Below are 11,240 nucleotides of genomic sequence, written 5' to 3' on the forward strand. Positions count from 1 at the left end.
AATGGCTGACTGTCTACATGTTCGGGATGTTAATTAAACTCAAGGACCGATTCACTAAGTTGCTGACCTGAGTCTTGAGCGACTAATTGATGTAGTTGCGAGCGAGCGACCAACCAACTTATTGTCTAACCCGGCTCACTTACTAACTGGTCATTATCTGACGGAAAGAATAGCTGAACAAATGACTGACTGCTTGACTTATTTGCGTTTGCAAAATGCGTTTTACTTACGACAGAGGTTCTCTGATCTCCAGGTCAATTCTGTGTTATTCCAACTGCACTGTCGACTGTAGAGGGACAACATCGCACATCTTGTCTCATCGACTAAGAGAGGTGCTTTGACGGCAGTAGCGCAGACGTCTAATATGCACATTTTTTTGAAGATTTCAGGATCCACCACGCTATGGCAGGCCTCGAAGTCTTTGGTGTCCAGAATTGAGCACAACTTCCCCGCCTCAGACTCGTTTTCATCACAGGTGTCCCCTATCGTAATTTCATCTGACTTACACAGGGTGTTGCCAGGGGAGTATATGAAACTATTAGCGAAGTCGTACACCTTTTTCATTAACTTTTTTGTATTGGATTTCAGATCGTCAGAGTCGTCGTCATTGAAACTTCCACACAGCCCAGACGTGTCCCACTTTGACCTGACTGCCTCTGGCAGGCGGATGTCTACTGACCTTTCTCCGTCCCATATGACTGTGACCCTATCTTTTGTGGTTACAAGGATATGATGCTCTGCACCTTTGAATGGAAACTAGAAACGAAAAAAATTACTCTTCCTGAGGGAGTTTTGAAATAGCTAATTTTCTTGTTGCCATTATTTCTTCTTGGCACTCACTTATTCATTCACAGTACAATATAATATGAAATTACTGGATATTCTTCTCCGCTTGGAATGCCTAGAAGGCGAGCAGCGCCGCGTGGGCTATAAAACCTTGTTAGTGTCCGACAGGCGCGAGTTTAAATTTCTTTAAATTGATAAAATGTTATGTGCCTGCATGTGCACTCCACAGTATCTTAAGGATAGCCTGTGAGATCACTCATTTTAAGTCAGGTGATGTGACGCAAAAGAAGATCTCAAAGGAACATGGTCTTCTTTACGACAAAGTCCCTCTACCTCTTACCCCTAAATTTACTCTCTACTTGCAATTTAGTTCGCCCATCTTCCTTCAAGGAGCTTTTATCACTTTACCGGAGGATTACCAAATAGTTTTAATCTTGCGGTCGGCCATATGGGAAATGATTGTCTTGGGTAAAACTACGAGGGAGCGAAAGTATATGGCCTTTATTAACCCTTGAATGCAAAGTTTTAGTTTGACTCGAGAGCATCAAATCATTCCAGATTCTTTTGAATCAATGAATTTTTCCCACCCTTGCAGAATTTTACTGGTATTTTCAGTTAACGTACAAATCTCAGGCAGCTTGTGGCGTAGTGAATAAATAATGTGGAATTTGATGGTAGTTTCTTTCCTTAAAGATGCATAGACTCCATCTTCAATAGATAGTGGGGAACGTATTTCCCGGTGTTGTGGCCTTGCCTTTAGATTGTATGCAATGTGTTCAAGCCCCCATTTAAGCTAGTTTTAAGCTGAACTAGGCGAGCCTGTCAAAATATCGCGAATAAATAACTACATACTTGGGCTTGAATGTGTACTGCTTCAGTCGGATCTCTGTGCGGAAATGAGACTGGAGAGCCTCCAACTTTGACATCAAACTTTCCACCTTTCTTAGGTCCAAGTTCAACGCTGACGCCGTGAGCGAAAAGAAGCACGGACTTCTGACACGCTAACGTGGGGTCGCATCCAAAATCATTTTTTAAGACTACTTTCAAATAGTCGGGATTATTCTCCAATTGAACCAGGGTGTAATCGCATTTGCCGTGAAAGGCATACGTCACGTTATCAAAGGTGTTGAAGTATGCGTTTCCAAAGACTGAGCAAGTTGCATAACCTGAGAATTCGCAAAAAGATAGTCGACGTTACGTTATAACCTTAACTTCAGGAAAAAGTTGAAAGAAGGGAGAATGTGGATGGAGCTCCTTCCAGAGTTCAGAGTAGCATTTTAGATGGGTCATATTGCTAAGCTGATATGTTTTAATAGTCTAAGCACTTGCCTACAGGATAATTTGCTGATTGTCTAGGATGTAATTACATGGTAATCCTTGCTAGGAGTTACAAAGATCCCAGGAATGATCGCTACGTTAAGGAAAAAAATGTTTCAAAACTTACTCTTTATCGCCCCCTTTATCGGTTCTGTAAATTTGAAGCCACCAATGGCTTCATCGCCGAAGATAGATCCTTTTACTGTGAAGATCAAGCAGGATAAAAAAAGTGAGGTATAATTTCAAGGCATGGCCATAGTTGTAACTACATTAGGACATATAAAAAAATGAAGGTCACCCTCTCTTACAAATTATTCATGAAATAAATGTATTCTGTAAACGACGGAAAAGCATCGGTGATCAGGACATTACAGTAGTAAGCACGCGAAAGTGGGTACATACTTAAAGATAAGAAACAGCCGTTATTCAATAGCGTCTATTGAAATTTTTTGGTACTTTTTGAAAAAATCGATTTAGGTGATCTTTGAACCTTCATTTGAGTATTTGAATCTTTTTCTCTACCTGAAGCTATTCTCATACTAATAATCAAAATACCATGAAAAAGTGGGAACGAGAAGCAATGATATAAAAGCAATCGGAGAACATTTTTTCAGAGTTAGACAGGATCTACCCAAAGATCTACATGTTTCTGTAAGTGACTCATAGAGGAAAGGCAAAATTTATAGACATAGGGATTAAATTACCTCTCACTCCTAAGGAAAAATCTAGTAAGAATGGTGATCAAACTTTCGAACAAACTAATGTCACGCGACCATGAAGTGCATACTTACAGTTGTTCTCCGCTAGACAGTCTTTCAGAGTGGCATATCTATTTTCGTTTCCGAGACAACCTCCGTAATCAAACTGTAAGCACGAGCGAGTATCAGATTTGAAATACCAGCGCTTTTCAGTTTTAACATTGACTTCTCCAAATTCCTCCGGCTCCCATAGTTTGTAACAAAGACCTCCTGTTAGTCTTGGTACTAAAAGAAAAAGGAAATTCTCGAAAAATGTATCTGAATTTAGCTTCTAATCAGTTCCATAATGAAATCACGAAATGTTTGAATAACTAACATAAGAAACCATTTCGAAAAAGTTGCACCGACCTTAATAGAGCCACTGAATATGTCATCCTAAATTTGCGAATAAGTTTGTTTTTGTGGCCACTGGTTGGACAAGATATCATTGAAAAGGTTCTGGCAACTGAAGGCAGATTGCCTTTGACCAGTGGAACAAACGTGTAACTTTCTCTGTTTAAGATTTTATGCTTTTATATTATTATCATTTTTTATATTAATATTATTTATATTCATATTATTATTATTTTCATTGTTAATATTAATATAATCCTTATCGTTCTGAATCTCACATTTTGCGGAAAGAGTAATTTTGTACGCGCAAGTTTCCGTTAGAACCATAAATCAGCGATAAAACTTACTACACTCGGTTACACAGCCTCTTTTAGTGTAAATAGAGTTGTTATCGTCACAGTTCTGGTGTAGTTGCACTAGATATCTGAAGCAATGGTCGGTATTAGCCGAATAGCCACGTTTCCGCAGGATACTGTCAATGGCTTCCAGCAAAAAAGCCTTGTTTACTCCTGAATCTGGTGCCAGGGATGATGCCTGTTCTGGTTTTAGTGGTGATGACGCATCCTCCACTGTGAAGGCGATAAGACAATATTAAAGGATTTACCAACAAGAATACATATGTTTTTTTTAAGGCTAAAAGGCTGATTTGGGTGGACTTTTCTCTTTATCCTTAAACCAATTGTGCTTACACTCGTACGGAAATATCGAAATTGAAATTGACTAAAGGTTCAGATATCACTAAGAGCATTCTAAGTCTCAGATATTGTTAAGAACATTTCAAGCGTATTGCAATTTTTTGTTAATTACCTTGGTTAAACCTTTCAAAATTAGTGTTCCACAAAACTAGCAAGTGAGACGATCAATCGCTCACTACGGGAAAGTCTGTCCATACTGTACTATTTATATGTAATATCTTTTAAACGGAAGATTTCCCTGCAAGCTTCCGCTTGACATCACTCTCTGCTGAAGTTTTTTCCTTTTTAAAAAATTCAGTCCATATAGAGTCTTGCCACTTTTCCAAGGCAGGTAAGATGATAAGAAAACACCGTTATGCAATCAATTAGGTAACATATGCGACTTTTTTTTTAAAGTAAATCAAACGTTTTTTACCTTGGATGGGAGGAGAAAAATAACCTGAACATTGCTCAGAAAGCAAATGTGAGAGTGAAACAATTCTCAAACAAAATAAATTACTTTTAAATTAAGCCCTTGAATGGAGGACTGGTATTTCAATGGAGGAATGTTCGAAAGAAAAAATACTCCGTGCTGTGAGTAAATCAGAATTCTTTAGAAGCAGAAAAGTGCTATATTTTTGTATACTCTGGTTTTTATAGCACAAAGAACTCTCTAACTGAACTCATATTTTCTATGTTTTGGCGGCCTTCTGTCGCTCTTTCTGACTGCATTACCAACCATGTCCTAGACTTACGAACTTTGACAGTCCGCCCCACACAATTTTCATATCTTGCAAATAGGTAAACAGGATTCGCTTGATTTTGCCCACAGTCACTCTCAGTGATATAATATAAATTTTAGAGCTCAGTAATGCCAATAGGGGGCTATACTGCTGTTAGAAGCACAAACCTTAAGTTCTTGCGTGTGCGAAACCTCACTTCTTGGCCGTTCGTTACTTTTTAGACGAACAGAAAATTGTGCAACTGTTCGTGGAAAAATCTGAAATTTATTTGTACTCAGGTCTTCTGTCAAAATGGAACTTTCAAGACGTCCACATTTAGTTGTAAAATCTAACGGGCAGTAGAATTTTCCAAATGCAACACAGTCTTACTTGGAGTTAGTACGTTTGGTTTGATTTTTAGCCTTGGGTAGCTTTGTTTTGTGAATGGAAGTAGAGTGAACTCCTTACTTGAAACCTCACCGTAACTTAGCTTTCAGTTATCCAAGTAGTTTGGACTCGAACATGTTAACGAAAATGAATTTTTTTTTACATTTTCCCAACGCCAGCAAATACCAAAATTTGCGTTTAATACTCTACCCTCAAAGCTTCTCAAGATTCTAAAAGCAGCATCTTGGATTGACCTATGCCCTTGACTTCAAGACCAATTTTTTTTCGGCCAGATGGGTTGCCATGTTTTCTTAGTCGTAAGGCCTCGCTGTGCGTGCTTTGCTAAAAAACTCGACGCGACAGTACAGTATATCTCCATGCATTCGAGAAATAATTAGGTCGAAAAATAGAATTATTCAACTTGATTTTGCTGGCGAAAAAAGGTTTGTAAAATGAGTTAGGCATGTCAGACGTTTTAGAATCTTCACTGAACAATTCAAAGAAATTAATTAAACAAAAGATAGAAACACGTATCATAGAAGTGTCTAAATCTTCGGAAACAGCCTGCCGCTTTTTTTAGGCTACTCATCTGAAATGCGAAGAATCAGAGATATATGAAAATAAAAATAAAGCAAGCAACCAAAAAAAAGTTATGTTTCTGAAATCTTCTAAAAAAGCTCAGAGAAAATAAAGTTTGAGGCACAAAACTTGCCAGGAAAATCAGTTAGCTGGCTCTTTTTCGACTTATCTTGGACCTCGCTGGTTGAGAGGGCAACGAAAGAAATCTATTGAAATGTGAAGTTGTTCACTGCCCAGACCCTAACTTGCCCTCATGTTTTTAACAAGCCTCGTTTGATTGAATTTTCTTCTGAAAATAACGCACTTTCATGCGAGGAACCAAGTGTAATACGGATGTCAAAACTCTCGCTTATTTCACATTCTAATATCGAAGAGCATCCAAACTGATACTTTCTCGCTTTGATAACCCCCGGCAGTAGGACAAACTCGTGCTTCTGGGAAGAATTAGTAGGGTGGACTACTAATTTTGATGTGGATTATGCGATTATGTCATGAAACATGGTAAGAATATGAAAATTTTTTTCTTTTTTCTTTTATTTCAAACAATGAAGCAAGCACTGGAAAAGTAGAATGATTTGACACAAAATTTGAAAAAAAAAATTCCAAAAAAAAATGGATGAAGATGATTGACTGAGACTGTACACTAACCCAGTAAATACAATTTTTCACCTTCTTTCTTAATCGGAACCACTTTAAAACACCTCCCACATCTTGGAAATTCCGAAATTATAGATTTTGCGGGTTACAAAAGCGATTTAAAAAAAAAGGAAAATTGATTTAGATTCTGGAAAAATATCAAAACCAATAACAACTTGGCATCTAAAAGCGAATCCACAGACCTTTGCTTTTGGATGTCAATGACGTTTCGATCTATTTTGGCCGTCGGCGATTACTAATTTTATCTATACTCTCATGAAACTATTACGAAACAGCACAAATTGTTTTCGAAAAGAAAATCGGTTTAGACTCTGAAAAAACCCATTTCAAACCATTGGTACTGAATTTGACTATTGACTATCGAGCCTTCTTTAAAACGTTTGTCAGCGATAAGGTAGCTACAGAGAACTGGTAGAAAACTGTCTAAAAAAACAGCGAAAAAGAGTCAAAGGTTGTAAAACCGTTTCAAATATTTCAAATGCTTTAATTTTTTATTAATATTTATATTTCAGACTTTGGTATAACTGAATTTTATTCACCTAATATAGTATCTACCAGCACTTTAAATATATATTCCTTAATTTAAGTTCGTAGAGATGCCATTGTTAAGAATAAATTAGCGCCAAACTTTCCATTCTTTAACCAATTGATTTAAACGTAAATCGATCCACCGACCAAGAGAAAAGAGGCAAGAAAAATTCAAGAGATAACGCCAATTGAACAATTTCTAAAATGAGGAAGCGATTGAACAACATTTGAAATAGTGGCAAATAGGAGAAAACCATAGATGTACCCGATTGCAATCTGAAATTTTTAAAATTGTTTTTGTCGTTATTATTTTATCGAGTTTATCTATGGTTTTTTGTGAATTTAATGGATGATGCCCAAGGGTGATTTTCTCTTAAACATCGTCAAGGTTTGCTGCCAATAATCTGCCAGTTTAACAATGGACCCGACTGAATGCTCCAATTAGGAGGACAAGATACCCTCAGAGAGATTCGAGTTTTTTTTTGCAGGAAATTGGGAATCAATTGTCTTGATTTGGTCTCGCAGCATGCATTCAATACAGGGTTGGGGTCCTATTGTAAACCGGCAACACATTCTCGCCGCCCAGGTGGCGAAAACCTGTGACCTGTTAGCGCACGATAATTTGTGAAAGAAACGACTCCATTCTATGCAAGTGAAAGTCGTCGATTGACAACGTGATGTGTTATGCAATTCTCCTAAATCGACTTCAAAAGATTACAATGTTCCTTGGAAAGGTTTTGTACGTGATCTTAACGCTTTTATCACGGACAAAGTTTCTGGCGGTAACAAAGCAAGGCCTCAAAAGGACGTACAAGAGACATGGTTATTAAATGAAATAGTAGTCTACAAGAAGAGACGTTTAACGAGTTGACAAAACGCTTTGTCTCAGCGTTTGGCGTTTCTTCCTGCGTGCCACTCTACTCTCTCGTTTTTCTCTAAGAAAAAATAATTAAAAATTCTGGAGATCCTGTAGAGGATATGATTGGGAAATAAACCAGTGCTCAAGGTCTCATTTGATTCACGTGAACAGCTCGTGGGATTGTCTAATTGAGGAACGTAAGTATCATCGAAAGATACTACAACATGAACATCAAAAATGTTTGTGAAAATATATCTATAGATATCTAGAAGAATATCCTTAATAAAGCTCAGAACAACAAACTTCTCCACAACTTTTTTCGCTTTTTTTCTCATTTCTTCTGCCTAAGGGGTTGCCATGTAAACTGAAAATTTAAAACAAACCTGCAAATGCAATTATGCAGTTACCTCCCTTGATCCGATAAATTCATACCACTCAGATATTTTTTATCGGGTAAAAGAACAGCTTGCTTCAGTAAAATTCGACAGTATATAGATATATATATATATATATATATATATATATATATATATATAAATATATGTATATATATATATATAGCAATTTCATACTATTTTAAAACGGTAGAAGTTTCATTTGCCTTAATTGTCCCATCCCATGCAAAATGTTACTAAGGAAAATATTTTTCGCCGATACTTACGGCTTCTTAAAGATCGTTGATTTTCAAGTTGTACAAGGCTATCGACTTCTGTTTCAAATGTCTTTTCCAAAGTATACCTGGCGGACAAAATGTCGAATAAATTTTCAAACAAACATTTCAAGAATCTAAATTTCATAACCTGATAACTAGTAACAGTAAGAAAATGCGGTAGTTAAGAACAGATGAGTCGAATTTTCGCAGAGAACGAAAAAGAAAAGGTTGGAATTTTCTGAAGAAGGTTGCTTTATTTAACATTTAATTACAAATAGAAAAAATATATTTCTCCCTCGCAACCTGGATAATGCTAGAAATCGACCCTCTGGCATCAATAAAAATGTCTTCATTCCGATAAGAGTTTCTTTCACTCGGTTGGAATATTATCATGACTTTTTTAGTTTTCTTTTACAGGTGAAGAGGCTCAGTAAGTTTTAATAAGCCTCTTTATATTCGTTTCACTGATCAGTTAAAACCCTCGGAAATAATGAAATCATCAACTGAAAATTTCGACCCACAAAAATTTAAGTTTCTTCGAGGGTGTTTATTCACTCCCGAATGATATTCAAACATAGTTATTTATTGCATAACATATGTTATCCTTAGGTATAAGAAGCGCCTAAAAATGGCTTTGAATTTTGCGACAAATTTTCGCGAGACATTAATACTAGTTTCCAAATTCTTGATATACAGAAGAAATTTTATATGATTAAAAAACGCTGTTTCAGTGAATTCACAGGGTTTACCACATCAAATCAATTGCTCTGTTCATTTATTCTACTCGCGTACCCATAAAATGGAACCCTCAAAGTAGAAATATTCGCTTTTTCCAGCGAGTTTCATGTCATAATGTATAGATCCTAGATGCGTTTAACTCCTAAAATTATTGGAAAATAAAACTTACTCTGGTTCAGAAAAGCCAAAAATTGAGAAGAGGAAATTTATGCGATATATGAGGCGGTTTTTTCACTAAAATAAGAAATAGTTTGCCAATAAATTTCATACAGTAACACTGAAGTGAGAATGAAAAAAATATCGTTTTTACACTTACCCAAATGCACTGACTGTTTGTATTCCTTCTTGAAGCAACGCAGCGAGAAGAGCTAGTAATAATACTGAAGTGCCCAGCTTTAGTTTTACTCTTTGGTACATTTTAATAAACAACCACCTTACTTCTCCTTTAACTAGGGAACCTTTTTTTAATTCTTTTTTACCGAACTGTATTTCAGAGGAAAGAAAATTTTCCTGTCTGATATGAAAAGTTCGTAAGGTCTACCCCTAGCCGAAGCTTAGTGGAGTATGCTTTGAGTAAACGAATTAGAGGGTTCTAATATGGGTAAACATTCTTTTCCAAAACTTTAAATATCTTAGTGATAACCCACAAGTCTCACTCCAGGTGATGGCAATCCTTTCAATTCACAATTTTAAAGTTTCCTTGACAATATTCAAAACTTATCTCTCCAGAATTTATTTTTTTAAATTTCTAAAGAGAGTAAAAAAAAAATACGTTGGGTCCTGTATTTTATTTTGGTTGGGTTTTTTTTTGCCACAATAAACTTCCAGTGAAGGAGTGTATTCGTTACTACACTACGGAATATGACGGAGAAAGTTGCATTTAGTTTTGCCTGTAAGTGATATCTTGAAGTGGCATCTCTACATCGGGACAAATCCTTTTGTACCCAATGACTTATTTTGCAGCAACAACTTCATAAAGTCTCCTTTAATAGTCGAATGATTTTTGCATGTTCTCATGTTTCCCCTTCTTTTATTTTGAAATACTTAGTTATGGAAAAACACTGTCATATTAAAATCAGTAGGTATCGTCCATCGGTCCGTGCTCCTACGAACAACTCGTACAAAACAAAAAAATTTCGTTTTTAAAAAACAATTTAAACAAACACGTAAACGCAAGATATTGCAATTTATATGTAGACGGCTACAAAAAAGAAAAATTGATATTAGCAAATTATAAAGTATGCAGAAAGCAAAAAATAAAAATAAGCCTTTGGTAAATAGGATCTTGCCTAAAAACTGTTGCGTTTCCCATCGATGAAAAACACGAATATTTTCATTCACTGTATCATTCCCTACCATAAGCATTTTTAGAGTGATTAAAATCGCCCATTTTAAGTCGTTCCAAGTTGAAAATGTGTTCCTGATAATGTTTATGTAATTCTCAAAATGCGAGACCATTGAAGACTTAAAGTCACAAATCACTTTAAGTTTATACGAAAACGCTCAAAGCAATCAGTGGGAAACTGTGATGACTTCAAGATGACAGTTGTGACCAATTTTACGGTGAAAGAAAACTAAATATAAGAAAAATTCAGATATTATATCAAACAGATGAAGTGAAATGATCTATGGCTTCGATTAGTAAGTAAAACGGATCTTTTTGTTTAGTGTTAAAACACTCATTAGCATTTAAATAGAACTTTTAAACCAGCCATTACTGTAAGAATTTGTAATCACGAATTGACAGATTTCTGTCCCTTTTTTGTTCGCGTTCACAAAGACCTTTGCTTAGCCATTGGCCTTTTACTTACAAGACTGTTGGTGACCAAATTTCACAACACCATTAAATTGAAAATTCTGCATATTCTTCCAAGTTCAAACCAAAAGATTATCGGAAGAATTTTATTTATTCAATACAAATGGAAATTAAATTGTACATTGACATGAATTCGACCGAAACTGTTTAACATAACGAAGAAGCATTAATTTTCTTTTTCTTTAATTGTTATTTCTTTCATTTCATCGAAAAATTCGAAAGAGTTCAATGACGGCGAAAATGCTAATTCTCCTTTCATGTTGAAAACGAATTTATTTTTGTACCTATCATTAGTAGATTTGACGCTTAGTTACCATTTACAAGTATTTCATTTATGTCAGACGTCAACAGCTACTGTGAATTAGGATAATTATTTTCTCAGTGTTTTCACGAAGTGCTTTCTTCTTTCTTCTTAAAATTGCTTTGCTTTTCGA

The 11,240-nt window shown here is 35.9% G+C and overlaps 1 protein-coding gene across 41 annotated transcripts in view; it reads right to left on the reverse strand.

Annotated features, from left to right (window-relative positions):
- LOC113671094 (uncharacterized) overlaps positions 1-9,556 on the reverse strand; it is a 95,163-nt gene extending 85,607 nt beyond the window's left edge. For all 41 annotated transcript variants that reach the window (XM_089194513.1, XM_089194530.1, XM_089194533.1 and 38 more), the window contains exons 1-7: positions 9,307-9,556; positions 8,262-8,338; positions 3,542-3,763; positions 2,895-3,086; positions 2,231-2,305; positions 1,639-1,952; positions 231-756 (exon numbers count right to left, since the gene is read on the reverse strand). In XM_089194513.1, coding sequence (XP_089050639.1) covers positions 231-756; positions 1,639-1,952; positions 2,231-2,305; positions 2,895-3,086; positions 3,542-3,763; positions 8,262-8,338; positions 9,307-9,407 — 1,507 coding nt within the window. In that variant the 5' untranslated portion in view covers positions 9,408-9,556. The remainder of the gene's footprint in view (positions 1-230; positions 757-1,638; positions 1,953-2,230; positions 2,306-2,894; positions 3,087-3,541; positions 3,764-8,261; positions 8,339-9,306) is intronic.
- Between the last annotated feature and the right edge of the window lie 1,684 nt (positions 9,557-11,240).

This window comes from Pocillopora damicornis, chromosome 14, assembly GCF_964200805.1.
Source record: "Pocillopora damicornis chromosome 14, jaPocDami1.2, whole genome shotgun sequence".
NCBI lineage: Eukaryota > Metazoa > Cnidaria > Anthozoa > Scleractinia > Pocilloporidae > Pocillopora > Pocillopora damicornis.